This window comes from Crinia signifera, chromosome 7, assembly GCF_055691185.1.
Source record: "Crinia signifera chromosome 7, ASM5569118v1, whole genome shotgun sequence".
Taxonomy (NCBI): domain Eukaryota; kingdom Metazoa; phylum Chordata; class Amphibia; order Anura; family Myobatrachidae; genus Crinia; species Crinia signifera.
This window is the reverse complement of record NC_139223.1, coordinates 48,325,845-48,344,462: the sequence shown is the minus strand read 5'-3', so window position 1 is coordinate 48,344,462 and position 18,618 is coordinate 48,325,845. Positions and strand designations below refer to the sequence as shown.

At 44.7% G+C, this 18,618-nt stretch overlaps 2 protein-coding genes and 1 long non-coding RNA gene across 3 annotated transcripts in view; 2 read left to right on the top strand and 1 right to left on the bottom strand.

Moving 5' to 3' along the window:
• The window catches only part of LOC146020137 (ankyrin repeat and fibronectin type-III domain-containing protein 1-like), a 442,882-nt gene that overhangs the window by 359,872 nt on the left and 64,392 nt on the right, over nt 1-18,618 (bottom strand). Inside the window, exon 3 of the mRNA XM_083153004.1 lies at nt 9,374-9,477. Coding sequence (XP_083009130.1) covers nt 9,374-9,442 — 69 coding nt within the window. The 5' untranslated portion in view covers nt 9,443-9,477. The remainder of the gene's footprint in view (nt 1-9,373; nt 9,478-18,618) is intronic.
• On the top strand, nt 1,518-7,847 carry LOC146019441 (uncharacterized). The gene is made up of 3 exons (XR_014450543.1): nt 1,518-1,584; nt 4,197-4,347; nt 7,205-7,847. It is a non-coding gene; the product is annotated as an uncharacterized LOC146019441 (long non-coding RNA).
• The window catches only part of TEDC2 (tubulin epsilon and delta complex 2), a 94,791-nt gene continuing 90,771 nt past the window's right edge, over nt 14,599-18,618 (top strand). Inside the window, exon 1 of the transcript XR_014450725.1 lies at nt 14,599-17,697. The gene's annotated coding sequence lies outside the window, so the exon portion shown is untranslated. The remainder of the gene's footprint in view (nt 17,698-18,618) is intronic.

The window sequence follows — 18,618 nt, the reverse complement described above, 5'->3', positions numbered from 1 at the left end:
AAACAACAAATATACCAATGTCTAATATGTCTAAACGATTGGGTATTGGGGTATACCAGATATATCCAGATGCATACCCTTACTCACACAGATACTAGTGTTGGATGTGCACGTAAAGGTATCTTTAAGTGAATCAGGAACACCACATGTGGAAAATATAAGGATGACCTGCATTTTAAAACTTCTAGACCGAAGTGGAACCCAATAAATGCGTACCGTACTCACACAGCCATACGCTGGACTCCTCATATAAAGGTATCTTTTAAGTCCCATGGGGTATAATTCTTGCTCTAAGATGGAGTAATACATGCAAATAAGAAATACCTCTCAGGATTCAGCAGTAAAGGAAAACTCATTTACAGTAATGGGGTTGGTACATAACATTCGGATTAGAAGATTATAAAAAGAATTCACCTGAAAAAGCGGAACATGGCCATATTACGCAGTCTTGGCGAATAATCACTGATTCACAAGCTTACAGCACATCCCCACCAGGACTCTAGGTGACAGAGCGGCCCAGGGGGCACATGACACCCAGCCTGACACTGGATGGGGGAATTCCAGCCCTCTGTAACTGCTGCGCTGCCCCAGCCTCCTCCGGGCCCTGATTAAATGGAAACAGCTTCTATTCTGCTGTCCTGCATCTACAGCAGCTGTGTTACAAAGTGTCTGCCAGGCTCCGTCCCGCGGGTAGGACAGCATCTAACAAACAGAACTGTCACACTGAATTGAGATTGTTGGATGGTAGATGACTGTAATGATTACTGCACAATGGGAAGCAGACTGGAGCTATCAGTACATGATGGTAATGCAGGTGGTAGCTTGACAGTAGTCAGCAGCAGATATAGATGCTCACTGGTAGCTCATAAAGGTAATGCATGCACACAGCATCTATTCATGGAAGAGAGGGACTGAGGGCATGCCAGTCCCTCTCACAGATCGCTGGGCATGCCCCCAAAGTGATAGCAAATGGGAAGCGTCGCTTCGATCTTGGCATTCCCATGAAGCCACGCCCCCTTTTGCTCAAGTCACGTTCTCTTTCGGACGCGTCTGGATTGGGACAGAAAAAATGATGGGAAGTCTGCTTAAACCATATCATGCACTGTATAGACATCTGCATCCAAAGGCGTAACTACCGTAGGAGCAGGGGTGCAGCTGCTATGGGGCCCAGAGCTGAGCAGGACCCATCATCCCTGTGTGTGTTACATGTGTTATATACATTTCTCACCATTGTTTGGTACATAGGGACCTTACAAACTTTTGCTATGGGGCCTATAAATATATAGTTACACCCGTCTGCCGCTGATGCATTTAGTATTCTGCCATACTACACACATACAGTATCTTAAGATACGTGCAGCTAAGATTATATTATACACGTAACAGAACAGATGTTCATGTCATTTTGGACACAGTATTGTGTCCTTGCTGATTATATACTGCTGGGTGGGCGCCTGCTATTGAGAAGGTTTCCTGTCGCTCTCTCACAAGTTGTTATTCTGTATTCACTAGCGGATTGCGTTTCACTGTAAGCATGGAGCTGACATCTGTAACGCTCAGCCAACCTGAAACTCCAGATGGAAGGTAAGCAGGGATATATCAAGTCTACGCACCATGGGGTTAATTCAGGCCTGATTGCATGGCCATAAAATCGGTCTGCCAGCGCTCAATTAAGACGCTGCCCTGTCCGAAACCCATTGTGGTGTGATGGGAAAAGGGTTTTTTCTTGACACTCCCACTAAACGGCCGGTTTCCACCCCCAGACGCCTACTTCCTGTCAATCACCTGGTGAACGGCATGCGAATAGCAGAAGTAGCAGGATTTCATCGCAGCAAGGCCTCTCGCATGCGTACTGCTAACCATATGCATGTGCAGTGTATTGATAATTGGCCACCGTGCGAATTTGCAGCAGTGCGATCAGGTTTGAATTACCCAAATTAATGAGCCTGAAACTGGGAATGTCCAAGGGCTTATTATGAGAAGTGGAGGAGGTGAGGCCAATGACATGTAGGCAGGTAGAACCCATACACTATGCTCTCAGTGTTTCCCTATGTATATACATGTGTACAAATTCCATGAATGTGTAAACTACAAATGCAATTTTAATAATGATTTCTGGTGCTCATCACGCTGTCGTGGTGGGCCTATTTTTATGTGGGGGCCTGGAGCTGCAGCTCCATCCGCCCCATTGTTAATCTGACCATGTGTGTGTGTGTGTGTGTCTGTGATCTATATGATGCCATGTCAGACCTTTTCTCACCCACACATGTTGAGATGTGCGCTTAGCGATATTTGCTAAGCGATTTCCCTTGAACTTGTCTAGATTGCCTTGTCTAGATCGCCCATACACACATAATGATGTGTGGTAAGTGATTAGTGCTAAGCTGTTCTGTGTAGGGAGAGAATATTTTGGACCACTAGGCAATATGGAGCGCCTAGAGCAGTGTTTTTCAACCACTGTGCCGCAGGGCCGTCTTTCCCATTGGGCTTAATGGGCAGTTGCCCAGGGGCCCAAGGGTTGTAGGGGCCCACCCCAATGGGGAAGACAGCACTGTCCTGGGGAATGGCGGCGGGTGGTGGGAAACCAGGCAGCGACTGTCAGAGGTGACGCAACAGCGGCGGTGATCCAGGCAGCGGGGGGCTTGATGTAGCAATCTGGGTGGGTTGTGTCGGGGATCTGGGCAGCAGCTGTCAGCGGCGACTCAGCAGTGATCCAGGCAGTGGGGGGCTTGATGTAGCAATCCGGGTGGCTTATGTTGGGGATTTAGGCAGCAGCTGTCAGCGGCGACTCAGCGGTGATCCAGGCAGCATGGGCTTTACGTAGCAATAAGGGCAGCGTGTGTCTGGGATCCAGGCAGCAGCTGTCAGTGGCTGTCCAGGCAGCGGCTACTCAGACCTTGATGTAGCGCTATTTGCTGAGTGGGAAGCGCTGTTAATTTTGAAAAGTCTGTCCGGACGCTGATTGGCCGGATGCTCAGCCAATTAGTGTCCAGGGCAGGCAGTCTTTTCAAAATTTGCAGCGCTTCCCGCCCGGTGGCAAATAGCGCTACTGTACATCAAGGTCTGAGCGAGCTGCCTGGATGTCCGCTGACAGTGGCTGCCTGGATCCCCACCACATGCCGCTTGGATAGCTAAATCAAGCTTCCAGCTCTCTCACTGCCTGGATCACTGCTGGGTCACCACTGCCTCTGCCTGGACGTCCGCTGACAGTTGTGCCTGGATCCCCGCCACATGCTGCCCAGGTAGCTACTTCAAGCCCCCAGTGCCCCCTGATGCTGCTGCACATAGGTGGGTGGAGAGGTGTTGTGAGGAGGAGAGGGGGCCCTAAAAAATATTTTGCCCAGGGGCCCACTAGATGGTTAAGACGGCCCTGCTGTGCCGTGTCACACTAGTGTGCCTTGAGCTGTTCTCAAGTGTGCCCCCAGATCTAGAGATGCCCAAACCAGTTTACAGCCACCACCAGTTCAACTGTTATTTATTGGTCTCTTTTCATGTAAAGGGCCAATGTATTTAATTTTTGTTACCTGTGGGGACCAGTGTGATTGTTTTGTTTATATGGGGCCAATCGGTTTGGGTTTTTTCCTGTGGGGGTCAATGTGTTTTGCCCTGTGGAGATCTCCTGGTGTGCCTTGGCAATTTTAAAATCTGACCAGGGCCCAAGGTACCTGCAGCAGCTGCTGATCCCTTACTGTCCTACTCGATTACTACGATCCACTGAAGAAGGACTACTAACAGTACCCAGAATCTCCCTGAATTCATCTGGGGGTCGAGCTTTCAATTTTGCTGCTCCAACTCTGTGGAACTCTCTCCCTCGCACAGTGCGAGAAGCGCCCACTATAGAATCCTTTAAAAATAGACTAAAGACATATTTATTTACTCAAGCATTTCACTGACATCTACTGTTAAGCTTGTTTTGTATTTCGAGCTGTAAAGACAATGTGTGAAGCACTTTGAGTCCTATTGGGAGAAAAGTGCTATATAAATATCATTATTATTATTATTATTATTTAGTGTGCCGCAAGGTAAAAAGGTTGAAAATCACTGGCCTAGAGTATTACTGTGTCCGCCATACAAGCTGGACAGCATTTACAACAATAGTAAGAGCATTTTTTGACCACCGGGTAATTTGGAGAGTATTTTGTGGCTTTCCACCATATCATGTTAAATAATCTTCCTAAAAACATTAATTTCTTCAGCAGCAACTCCATTTAATGGAATGCAGTTTATATCCTGGCGTATAGGATGCCGGCAATCGGAATACCAACACTGGCATCCCGACTTATGGCTACAAGACTGGCAGTGGAATACCATTGATGGGGATAGCGACACTTAAATACTGAAAATACAGTAAGTATGCTGGGCAAGTTGGGTTTAGGCCAAATGGGGTATAAATGTAGACAGTAGTTGTTGACTTAGGGTTAGGCTGAAGGAGGAGGATTAAGGTAAGACTGCGGACATGGGAGGGTGAGGCACTTAGGTGGGGGAGTTAGGATTAGGCTGTGTGGTGGGAGGGTTAGGTTGTGGGTGTGGAATTAGGGTTAGGCACCAATTGGGAAGGTTAGGCTGCTGAGGGGAGGGCAGCAGGAGTAAGGTAAGTATACTTATCTGACCCCTGTTGGGATTCACTTTATCGCGATGCTGGCGTCTGTATTCTAACAGCCAGCATCCTTTCCGCTGGTCAGTGTATTTATTCCCATTTAACATAGTTACTGTAGCTAATAATTATAATTATTAATTAGAGGTAGGGGTACGGGTAAGAGATGTAATATGCGAGATAAGATTGCGGTGAGGAGTATAACATGGGGTAAGTTCAAGGAAGTGTGAATATGCAGGGAGGGGGCTGACAGTCATGCTACTGTAAGCAGCAATATGGTGGGTGTTATCAAGGGATGGGGCAGGGCCTAACGTGGTCCTGGAGAGGTGGTAGAACTCATTTGCCCTGATACACCCCCTCCCCTTTCCATTAGGCACAGCAGGGCTGGTTCTAGGGTATTCGGTGCCCCCCTAAAAAAAACACAAATTTGTGCCCTATTTCCCATATTCTTTAGAGGAACGTTGCACACAAAAAATGGGGTATGGGTAAAAACCAGAACTGGACACCACCCTGGAACACCGGAACGGCACAGGCTACATTCATCAATATCTGTCATTCTGGAGCTTGTAGTGTCTGGTACCTGGGGTGCATTGCCAGGGGGGTGCCTATCCGGTGGGGCTGCTGTGACACCTGTCACCAGGGAGAGGAGAAGGGGAAGAATAAAGCCTCCCTGTATGGTCCAGGGGTGTAATAAGAACCAGAATGGTCTGGAATATATGAGGATGTAATCTGACCCTTCTCCATGTCCCCGGTGAAAGCTATCACAGGAACCCCTGGACAGGCACCCCCCTAGCCGGATATTACCAGCTCTGGAATACAGAGTTTGTAGAGACACCTCATCATGTTACATCACCTGTAGGGACCCATTATCATGTTACACCATATTACAAAGAATGTAGGGACCAGTTATCCTGTTACACTATGCATAGGGACTTAGGGACCCATCATCAATTTACACTGTGTATAGGGACCCGTTATTGTGTTACAAAGCATGTAGGAACCTGATATCATGTTTTACCATGCACATGCCTCCCAACTGTCACGATTATCGCGGGAACATCCCATTTTTTAAGGGTGGGAGTGGGGTGTCCCTCCTGCCAACTGCTGCACAGTGGTGATGCACACAGCATATATTCCTTGAGCCGCTGGCCATGCCCCCACAGTGGGAAATGGGGGTGTGGCCTCACAGGATTGGCGTGTTTATAGGCCATGCCCCCTTGCTGCCAGGTCATGCCCCCAAATTTCGGCCATGCGCCTGGGTCCTTCTACCAATCTACTAAAGTTGGGAGGTATGCATGCAAAGGGTCCTATGTTATGAAACTTAGCAGTGAGACTTATTCACATAACAATGTCCACATCACACACATAATAAAGTTTTACTGTTCATATGTGTCCAATTTTTTAACTATTTGTACTGTTGTGTAACTACAAGTACCCACGTGCCATTTAATGCCTCGCATGCTGGCACTTGTGGTTCTCCATGCCATCAGCATGGTGCCCACCGCCCTGGGGCACCGGGGACAGCCCCATGCTACAGCCCAGGCAGGGTTAATCCCGGAAGGAGGGACCCCTTCATTTGGGGGGGGGGGTTCCCCACTCCCCCAGGGTCCCTGCCCAAGCTGACCAGTCAGGTTGATAATGGTTTGACCGGGGGAACTTGCGTAAAAAGTTTCTCCTGGCTGTGCCGTTACCCTGTTTGGGGGCTTATCATACATTTGCGTAAATATATGTAACCAATAACTCTGAATTCTGTTATCATGTAGTGTTCTAGACTGGTTACTAATACCATATGGGGAGCTGGGGGAAACCATGGTTTTTCTGACTTAGTATTACCCCTCCTTTCCATGCACCTCAATGGTATTACTGAACTAATTGAGCACCTGCTGCTATCTATATGTTGCAACATGTATCCAAATAAGTAATGACAAATGAGTGTTGAATAGGAGAAATATTACAGGATGCATCCAATGAGCTTATGTGTTGCACACATGGGGCTAGATGCACTAAGCTTCACAAGTGATAAAATGGAGAGTGATAAACAGCTTGCCAATCAGCTCCTAGCTGTGTTTAAAAAATGTCATGCAGGAGCTGATTGGTTGGCTGTTTATAACTCTCCATTTTATCACTTTTGAAATTTTGCGCATTTGGCCCACTATCTGAAGATGCTACTAACGACCAGTATGGTGGCAGTTGCAGATGTTACGATAGATCTATGTGTCTGGGAAGTTGCCGGGGAGTTCAAGGGAAATCGTGACACGATCTGGATCAGAAGCTGGTCGTTTTTATGTATTGCCAGCTTAAGTTTCTCAACTACAAAACACAGCAACTTTTTGAGAAACAAGATAGATAACCTAGAGAATAGGTTGTGTCAAAATAATTAGCAGTTAACGGAATTCCAGAAACTGTTAAACGACCTGCTCTAATAGCATTCTTGAGAAATTACCTTCCCGCTACTCAGTTGAATTGAGCCCATATAGAGATGGTTTGCATATGAAGCCAAGAGCAGCTATTTTTCCTGTTTAAACTTTCATCACAAAATGGTCCTACTGTATGTTCTGCCACACGAAAAATCAAGTGGAAAGATATCAAACTTTGCATTACTTTTTCCAGCCCGTCTTTATCATCTTTGATGGAAAATACTTTACAATGCCTATGGATGCAAAGGAATTCCTCATAGAAGAAGATATGGCAAATTCTGATGCAGACAACTCTCCAAATCTGATTATTTGAGCTGAGTACACAGCCTGTATTGTATTTCAAAATTATCCCTGCTGACCACTTCAAATAATATAGTATAAATAGGCTTACCATACTACCCCATTAAAGCAAAACTCTCATGGATTCTGTGGCTGTCTAACTTCAAGTCTGCAATTTGCCTGATTTTAATCAGCCACATGACCTACTGTATGTAATCCATGAGTGTCCCAGTTTAAAGGGATAGTATAGTAAGCCAAAGTATAAATAATAGGTGCACTTAGGCTACACCAAGAAAGAACAGTAGTATATGTGCCTAGGTTATACCAGGAAAGAAAAGTAGTACAGTATATGAGCATGGGTTATGCCAAGAGAGGACAGTAGTACAGTATATGGCCTAGGTTATACCTGGATAGAAAAGTAGTACAGTATACAGATGGGGCGGGCCTCTTTGCTGGCGAATCGCCAGAACGTCACCGCTGGCGATCCGCCAGCAGCCTGCCTCACCATCTGACTGAGACGCGCGTGCGTCTCACGCGCACGCACGTCTCAATCTCAGTCGGCGGGGCGACGGGAACCCTGTCTGTCTCTTCTTCAGGGAGACGGACAGGGTTAGGGGGGGGTGCGGGCAGGCGGCAGGGACCCCGGGTCACCGCCGGACCCGGGGGAAGCACTGTAAGCGCCGTCGGAAGGGGACGTGCGCGCGTCCCCTTCTCGCTATAGAGATGTCGCTGGCGGGGGATGGAGGCTGGCGTCGCCATCCCCTGCAAAGATGGGACCTGCCCCATCTGTGTGTGCCTGGGTTATGCCAAGAGAGAACAGTAGTACAGTATATGTGCCTGGGTTATACCAAGGTAGATAAGTAGTACAGTATATGTGCCTGGGTTATGCCAAGAGAGAACAGTAGTACAGTATATGTGCCTGGGTTATACCAAGGTAGAAAAGTAGTACAGTATATGTGCCTGTGTTATTCCAGGAGAACACAGTAGTACAGTATATGTGCCTGGGTTATGCCAGGAGAGAAAAGTAGTACAATATATGTGCCTGGGTTATTCCAGGAGAAAACAGTAGTACAGTATATGTGCCTGGGTTATGCCAGAAGAGAACAGTAGTATAGTATATGTGCCTGGGTTATGCCAGGAGAGAACAGTATGTGTCTGGGTTGTGCTAGGAGAGAACAGTAGTATACTATAGTATATGTGCCTGTTTTACAGCAGGATAGAACAGTAGTACAGTGTATGTGCCTTAATTATGCCAGGATAGAACAGTAGTACAGTATATGTGCCTTAATTATGCCAGGATAGAACAGTAGTACAATATATGTGCCTGGGTTATGCCAGGAGAAAACAGTATGTGTCTGGGTTGTGCTAGGAGAGAACAGTAGTATACTATAGTATATGTGCCTTAGTTATGCCAGGAGAGAACAGCAGTACAGTATACAGTATGTGCCTTAGTTATGCCAGGATAGAACAGTAGTACAGTATACAGTATGTGCCTTAGTTATGCCAGGATAGAACAGTAGTACAGTATACAGTATGTGCCTTAGTTATGCCAGAATAGAACAGTAGTACAGTATACAGTATGTGCCTTAGTTATGCCAGGATAGAACAGCAGTACAGTATACAGTATGTGCCTTAGTTATGCCAGGAGAGAACAGTAGTACAGTATATGTGCGTGGAATATGCCATATGCGCAAGATTTATGCTTTGAGTTCCTCTGCGCATGTGCAGAGTGTCGGTGGCCGCAAGGCATGCTGGGAGGAATCTATGTTGGATCCCTCACACAACGCTACACAGAGAAGCCCATAGGCTTCTATGTGGAATTTACTGCTACAGATGATGTTACCATCTGCAACGGAGCCCCGCTAAAAAAGGGCTAGAGTACATCCAGAAAAACAGGAAAATCCCTGAAAACTGGGTTTTTTACTGCTATTCTTCTTTAGTACATCCCACCCCCTGTCCCATTGTATTACTTTATGTGAGTTCTAGACCTGTTCGATAGAGAGATAGATAGATAGATAGATAGATAGATAGATAGATAGATTGATAGATAGATTACACGCATGAATGTGTTACTTCTGCTTACCATTTGTTCTGAGCCTGGGTTGGAATCTACGCAGGTGTAAGCTACGCATTTCGTTACATGGGACTTCATCAGGGGGATGTCCTGGCATCTGTATTTTTATAGTCCTAAACAACAGGAAGTACCAGTTAACAATAACAAAAAATAATGTGCATAATCATTGATGTTATAGTTTTTGTATTATTTTCATACATTTTTTAAAGTGACCAATACAGTACATGTTCTCATAAATAGAGCTCAGATAGATAGATAGATAGATAGATAGATAGATAGATAGATAGGATAGAATGAACACATATTTCAGAACAGATATATATATATATATATATATATATATATATATATATATATCTGAAAGAAAAGGTGAGATGGGCGCCTCCTAGTGTAGTATTTTGAAAATTTATTTTTCCCCACAGGTAGACACAGACGGCACCCCAATGTCAAAAGGTGTACCGTATTGAGTGGTCTTCAACCACTTTTTTTGAGCGTATTTCAAAGCAATTTCCCAGGGTTCTCAGGGACTACTTCCAACCTCACTTTCTCTTTAAATACTCCTCTCCCCGGTGATCCACACCGCAATGTATATAGATTGTATTCACTTGGTAAAAGCAGATGTTAACTCTTAATATTTCTTGGGATCTAAGTGCAGGTAAAACATTACAAGAAGGCCATTTGTATAAGGAAGCTTATTTCTCTCACAGAGGCTCTGCAATCTCCCCAGGCAGTCTGTATATATATATATATATATATATATATATATATATATATATATATATATATACATACATATATATATAAACATATATATATATATATATATATATATATATGACCAAAGCTTTGAAAATAATTCTCAACACATGTTGTATTAAATGCTTTTTATTTTGTGATTCATATACTGCCCATAGGGCATTGTTTTATTAAATTGCAATTTCTGCTTTAATGGTGGTCAAATTTTCTTAAGCGCACCCTGAACATTCCCTTTTTCATCTCTAAAACTCCACTAGGTCCCGCCTAACAGGGGATCCTCAGAGGTGCTGCTATTAATTCTGTGTGCGCGGTTGGGGTTTTTCTTCCTTTGCATATATATATATATATATATATATATATATATATATATATATATACATATATATATATATACACACACACACATATATATATATATATATATATATATATAAAGGTTTTTACAAATGCACGAAGTGCAATATTTGCAGATTTGCACATTCCGATTACAGGATTTTTAGTAATTTTAATGGAACTAAAAATTATAAGTTAAAAAGCCTGATAAACTGCAATACCACCTGGGTGATCTACATGCTTGAGTGCCCATGTGGACTCAAGTATGTGGGTAAAACGAAAAGACAATTGAAATTGAGAGTGCAGGAGCATGTGAGGGGGATCAAAAATAAAGTGGAAAGCCATACAATACCCAGATATTTCAAACAACTACATGAGGGCACTGTAGAGGGCCTAAAATTCAAAGTTATTGAACATGTGACGCTGGGGCCCAGAGGAGGAGACAGGGAAAATCTACTGTGCACCATTGATGTGGTATCGCTGTACACCAGCATTCCACACAGCAGAGGTTTGGAATCAGTAAGACGCTCAGTACAGAGCAGCGGCATCTACACTGGTCCTGATTGCAATTTTTTCACATCACTCTTGGACCTAGCCCTCTCTAACAATTACTTCATTTTTGATAACCAATTCTACTTGCAACACTCGGGGGTTGCGATGGGTTCTTGCGTCGCCCCCAGTGTTGCCAACATATTTATGTCCCATACAGAAAACGACTTGTTTTTCTCTAATCCTACCTATGCCACGAAAATAAAAATGTACTATAGGTACATCGACGATATCATCCTGCTGTGGGATGATACTGAGGAGAACTTCATCTCCATGATGGAAGACATTAATGACACAGATGCTGACATCAAATTTACTTTTACTTGCAGTTTCGATAGGATCAATTTCCTTGATGTACTAATTACACAAACGGATGATCTTCAGCTGAACACTACGGTGTACCATAAAGCCACCGACAGAAACACTGCTCTTCTGGGCAGCAGTTTCCATCCTCCGGCCTGCAAATGGTCACTCCCCTACTCACAGTTCTTAAGAGCTAGGAGAATCTGCAACAATCTTAAAGATGCTGAAACAGAGATTAAGGATATGGTGAAAAAATTCTCTGTCAGAGGGTATCCCATCAAGCTCTTACGCTCCACCAGCGAAAAAGTCCTTAAATTGGACAGAAATTCCCTTTTGGTCTCAACACCATCACCTGCATCCTCTAACAGGATAACCTGGACTCAATGTTTTTCCACAGCCAGCAATGAACTGGTAAATGTTGCGAAAAGAATCTGGCCCCTGGTTGCCAGCAACCCTGAATTACCTGCTTTAAAAAATTGCAATCTGATGCCCGCCTATAAACGGAGCAAAAATATCAAGGACCTGGTCGTACACAATGACATTTCACGTCTCAAGACTGATACCTCCACCACTTTTCTTAAAAGAAAAAATGGCAATTACAGATGCTTAAAATGTGTGACTTGTAGTGGCCTTGAAATTGGCGACTACTTCTTCCATCCTCACTCTGGTGCCAAAAGTCAGATTAGACACCCCTTGACATGCTCTAGCCGTTACGTGGTCTACTATATTAAATGCCCCTGTGGCTCCATGTACATCGGCAAAACGATTAGACAATTTAAGGAGAGAATTGCCCTCCATAAATCGAGCATCAAAGCTGCATTGGGCTCCAAGGGATCGGACCAACCGGTCGCCCGACATTGGAAACAATACAACCATACTTTACCCAGTCTCAAATATAAAATCATTGACTGTATTCCAGAAAATCCCCGTGGGGGTGACCGAGGACAAGCACTCCTGAGATGTGAATCCAAATGGATCCACAGACTGAATACAGTACAACCGCATGGACTGAATGAGATGCTTCCATTATCCTGTTTTTTTGTGAAATTGTACGTAGTGCTCTTTGGATATCTGTAATATGAGGTCTCTGTCATTTTCTTGTCAGGCCTTTCCTGAGATACTGGTCTTGTTATCAGCCAGTCTCTTACATTCTTCTGACTTTATTCGCTTCACGGTTTCTCTTTCAGAGTTTGGCTATTTTCTTTATGCAGAACTGGTTTTGTACATTTCCCATATTTTCCCCTATGTATTTCTTTCTCCCTTCTATGGGGCTTTGCACTCCCACCTCTGGCGCTTCAGGTCCCTCTTCCTCACACACACCACCTAGGCTCTATCCTGGTCAGTCACACACACGTATGACACGGACACATAGCCCCCTCTGAGGTTACATCACACACCTTACCATACTGATCACCGCATCTAGCACACAGTTCACGTATTTTTCACTACACTATTTGGTTTCCTTTCAGCACCTCGTTTTCAGCACATAGCTACACATTCAACACTGCACCACCACACACTTAGTCCCACACACGTTATTCAGTCCTCTTTATAGGTCTCTCTCACTCTCTCACACCCACTCGTTTCTTTTATTTTTAACCCTGTTGCATCCAGATGTCGGTCTGTCCGACTTGTCATTGCTATGTACAGCATTATATGTTTTACTTGTTATGCCACTTATATTATGTCATGTCTCTTTGTTCTGCAGCCTCCGTGCAATTTGAACTAGCGCGGCACCAGGCAGACCCCTGCCAGCTCCGGTTCGTTGTCCCGTCTCCTACACCGCTGACGCGCACACTGCTCTGACAGGAGCGCGTCAGACGGCTTTTCCCGTTTCCATGGTCACCAGCTCTCGCACATTGATACACGCCACCCGGTGACCCCGGATCTCCCCGACTTAAGGTTGGGGTGACGTCATCTCCCGCTCGCCGGGTGCCGTGCAGGTGATGGTTGCACGAGGTGTCCCCTGCCCCCACACAGCCCTATAAATATAAGTAATTTTGTTTTCTCTGGTTATGTCTTGATAAAGGGTTTTGTACCCGAAACGTTGGCACATAGACCGTCTCGTCTACAGTTTGTTACTGTGTTTGACTGCCGCCGTGCAGTATGATGGGAATCTCCTGAGTGCCTCCACTCCTTGTATTGATACCTATCCCCTTGTGGGACGGAAAGGCCCCTTGAGTATCATTGCTGTCCGCGAGTGCCGGGAATCTCCATTTCCTATACTCTCCTGCCCAGTGCTCACCCATTGGACCTGGAACCAGGGCACCGCCACCTTCTCCGCAGATTGGACCTCTGCACCCAAGACATCACCTTCACGCTCACTACACTGGTGTTATCACTCTTTCCTTCACTTGGAACCGGAGCATTCATATCATGACCACTGAAGCCACTATACCTGGCTTCAAGGATATTAAACTCATTCCGGGGTCTACACTGGTCCTCACGGACTCTGAAGCCGAATCCATCCTCTTTAAAGACCATCTCGCCGACAGAAACGACTCACCCTCTGCAGACCACCTCATCACCCAACTTACCCGTTTGAAACAGAGAGAGATTGACTTCTATTTTCATGGGGTCACTCTCTCTGATTACTACAGAGAGAAAAAAATCCCCCGCGGTTTCAGGGTCAAAAATATCCCGACGATAGGGAGGCACAACCCTGAGTTCTGCCGTAGATGGACATCGGTCCTCAACAAATGTTCTCTGGACCTCATTTTACTGGTTATTGAGGAGTCCAAAAGAGAATTAGACATTGTCAAAGACAAAATCACTTCCTTTGAGGACACTCACCTGCCAGCCATCAGAGCCGATAAATCACAAGACTGGTTGAAGAATCTATCGATTAAAATCGAGAAATACCGGCAGGACCTTATCACTTTAAAAAAAAACAAATTCGAGACTGTTAACAGAGATTACGCCGAGTACAGAGTATACAGCTGGGCCTATGGTGGCAGCCAACAACAGGACAGACGTCCCAGGTTTAGACGGCAATACAAACCCAAATTCGACACGGACCGTTTCAGTGAATTATCCTCCAGCGACGCAGAAACGTCAAAAAACTACAGGGGCAACAAAGGCCGAAAACCCCCTTCTGGCGTGACCACAAGAGCGAAAGGACCACCCCCAGGAGAAGACCTACCCGCAGAGGAGGCCAGTGTTACAGGCAAAACAAAAAGGAAGGCAAGCAAGAGAATATAGTTTTCAACCTCTCCAACAGCCCCTTAACCAACACTGAGACGACAGTTCTGAACAAAGGACTCTCTTTCGTTCCTACACATTCTCCTGACTTATTTGAAGACAAAATTGACATGTACAAATTAGGACGCAGACTTCGGTTGAAGGAGCACTTTGGGTGCCAGCTCACCCTCCCTACAGGCATACGTCTACCTAAGAAACCCAGCAACTTTGACCCTGTCTCTACCAATCTGGGGATAAAAAGCTTTATACAGCACATGGACCAACAGATTACATCTGTACACCTTAACAAAACGGCTACTGCCACTAATCTCAGCGCTGATGAAAGACTGGCTTTAACATCCCTCAGCAAACGCACCGATGTGGTGATCAGATCCGCAGATAAAGGGGGAGCCATCGTGGTGCAAGATTTAAAGGCATACAAAAAGGACATATACCGACAACTTGCAGATAACAACACCTATCGCTTACTACCCAGTGACCCTACGGGCACTTTCAAAAGAACTCTTGACGATTTCCTGAATGAGGCGGTATTATCAGATATAATTCCAGACTCCATCAGAACTGCATTGACCACTGACTTTCCTAAAACTCCGATACTTTACACATTGCCCAAAATCCATAAGGATCCGGTTAATCCTCCGGGCAGGCCGATTATAGCAGCCCGAGATTCCCTTTACTACACAGTGGCACAGTTTTTGGATCTCTTTCTTCAGCCCATCGTTCAGAGCCAGAGAACTTACCTTAAAGACACCACTGCCCTGCTGCTTCATCTACAGGACTTAACTCCTCTCAATAAAAAATACCTACTGTGCACCATTGATGTGGTATCGCTGTACACCAGCATTCCACACAGCAGAGGTTTGGAATCAGTAAGACGCTCAGTACAGAGCAGCGGCATCTACACTGGTCCTGATTGCAATTTTTTCACATCACTCTTGGACCTAGCCCTCTCTAACAATTACTTCATTTTTGATAACCAATTCTACTTGCAACACTCGGGGGTTGCGATGGGTTCTTGCGTCGCCCCCAGTGTTGCCAACATATTTATGTCCCATACAGAAAACGACTTGTTTTTCTCTAATCCTACCTATGCCACGAAAATAAAAATGTACTATAGGTACATCGACGATATCATCCTGCTGTGGGATGATACTGAGGAGAACTTCATCTCCATGATGGAAGACATTAATGACACAGATGCTGACATCAAATTTACTTTTACTTGCAGTTTCGATAGGATCAATTTCCTTCTTGTACTAATTACACAAACGGATGATCTTCAGCTGAACACTACGGTGTACCATAAAGCCACCGACAGAAACACTGCTCTTCTGGGCAGCAGTTTCCATCCTCCGGCCTGCAAATGGTCACTCCCCTACTCACAGTTCTTAAGAGCTAGGAGAATCTGCAACAATCTTAAAGATGCTGAAACAGAGATTAAGGATATGGTGAAAAAATTCTCTGTCAGAGGGTATCCCATCAAGCTCTTACGCTCCACCAGCGAAAAAGTCCTTAAATTGGACAGAAATTCCCTTTTGGTCTCAACACCATCACCTGCATCCTCTAACAGGATAACCTGGACTCAATGTTTTTCCACAGCCAGCAATGAACTGGTAAATGTTGCGAAAAGAATCTGGCCCCTGGTTGCCAGCAACCCTGAATTACCTGCTTTAAAAAATTGCAATCTGATGCCCGCCTATAAACGGAGCAAAAATATCAAGGACCTGGTCGTACACAATGACATTTCACGTCTCAAGACTGATACCTCCACCACTTTTCTTAAAAGAAAAAATGGCAATTACAGATGCTTAAAATGTGTGACTTGTAGTGGCCTTGAAATTGGCGACTACTTCTTCCATCCTCACTCTGGTGCCAAAATTCAGATTAGACACCCCTTGACATGCTCTAGCCGTTACGTGGTCTACTATATTAAATGCCCCTGTGGCTCCATGTACATCGGCAAAACGATTAGACAATTTAAGGAGAGAATTGCCCTCCATAAATCGAGCATCAAAGCTGCATTGGGCTCCAAGGGATCGGACCAACCGGTCGCCCGACATTGGAAACAATACAACCATACTTTACCCAGTCTCAAATATAAAATCATTGACTGTATTCCAGAAAATCCCCGTGGGGGTGACCGAGGACAAGCACTCCTGAGATGTGAATCCAAATGGATCCACAGACTGAATACAGTACAACCGCATGGACTGAATGAGATGCTTCCATTATCCTGTTTTTTGTAAAATTGTACTTAGTGCTCTTTGGATATCTGTAATATGAGGTCTCTGTCATTTTCTTGTCAGGCCTTCCCTGAGATACTGGTCTTGTTATCAGCCAGTCTCTTACATTCTTCTGACTTTATTCGCTTCACGGTTTCTCTTTCAGAGTTTGGCTATTTTCTTTATGCAGAACTGGTTTTGTACATTTCCCATATTTCCCCCTATGTATTTCTTTCTCCCTTCTATGGGGCTTTGCACTCCCACCTCTGGCGCTTCAGGTCCATCTTCCTCACACACACCACCTAGGCTCTATCCTGGTCAGTCACACACACGTATGACACGGACACATAGCCCCCTCTGAGGTTACATCACACACCTTACCATACTGATCACCGCATCTAGCACACAGTTCACGTATTTTTCACTACACTATTTGGTTTCCTTTCAGCACCTCGTTTTCAGCACGTAGCTACACATTCAACACTGCACCACCACACACTTAGTCCCACACACGTTATTCAGTCCTCTTTATAGGTCTCTCTCACTCTCTCACACCCACTCGTTTCTTTTATTTTTAACCCTGTTGCATCCAGATGTCGGTCTGTCCGACTTGTCATTGCTATGTACAGCATTATATGTTTTACTTGTTATGCCACTTATATTATGTCATGTCTCTTTGTTCTGCAGCCTCCGTGCAATTTGAACTAGCGCGGCACCAGGCAGACCCCTGCCAGCTCCGGTTCGTTGTCCCGTCTCCTACACCGCTGACGCGCACACTGCTCTGACAGGAGCGCGTCAGACGGCTTTTCCCGTTTCCATGGTCACCAGCTCTCGCACGTTGATACACGCCCCCCGGTGACCCCGGATCTCCCCGACTCAAGGTTGGGGTGACGTCATCTCCCGCTCGCCGGGTGCCGTGCAGGTGATGGTTGCACGAGGTGTCCCCTGCCCCCACACAGCCCTATAAATGTAAGTAATTTTGTTTTCTCTGGTTATGTCTTGATAAAGGGTTTTGTACCCGAAACGTTGGCACATAGACCGTCTCGTCTACAGTTTGTTACTGTGTTTGACTGCCGCCGTGCAGTATGATGGGAATCTCCTGAGTGCCTCCACTCCTTGTATTGATACCTATCCCCTTGTGGGACGGAAAGGCACCTGAGTATCATTGCTGTCCGCGAGTGCCGGGAATCTCCATTTCCTATATATATATATATACATATATATATATATATAAACATATATATATATATATACATATATAAACATATATATATATATATATATATATATGACCAAAGCTTTGAAAATAATTCTCAACACATGTTGTATTAAATGCTTTTTATTTTGTGATTCATATACTGCCCATAGGGCATTGTTTTATTAAATTGCAATTTCTGCTTTAATGGTGGTCAAATTTTCTTAAGTGCACCCTGAACATTCCCTTTTTCATCTCTAAAACTCCACTAGGTCCCGCCTAACAGGGGATCCTCAGAGGTGCTGCTATTAATTCTGTGTGCGCGGTTGGGGTTTTTCTTCCTTTGCATATATATATATATATATGGGCCTGTCGCTGTACTGCATTATTACAGATGTTGTCAAATTGATTCTTATATATGACTATATCATCACTGTATTTTCTATAAGCCGTGTTGTTGGCTTTTATTAAAAAAAATTTATTGTGTATAAGGAAAAAGTTGTGTACTTTCACCTTCAAGCGCACTCTGTTCCTGTTCTGTATTTCTATCTGTTTTGGGTCTCAGCTAACGGGGGACTCTCAGAGTTGCTGCTATTCTTTATTTGGGCGCGGACTTTTGGGTACCTTTGTTTTTTTTTATATATATATATATATATATATACATATATATATATACACACACACACACATATATA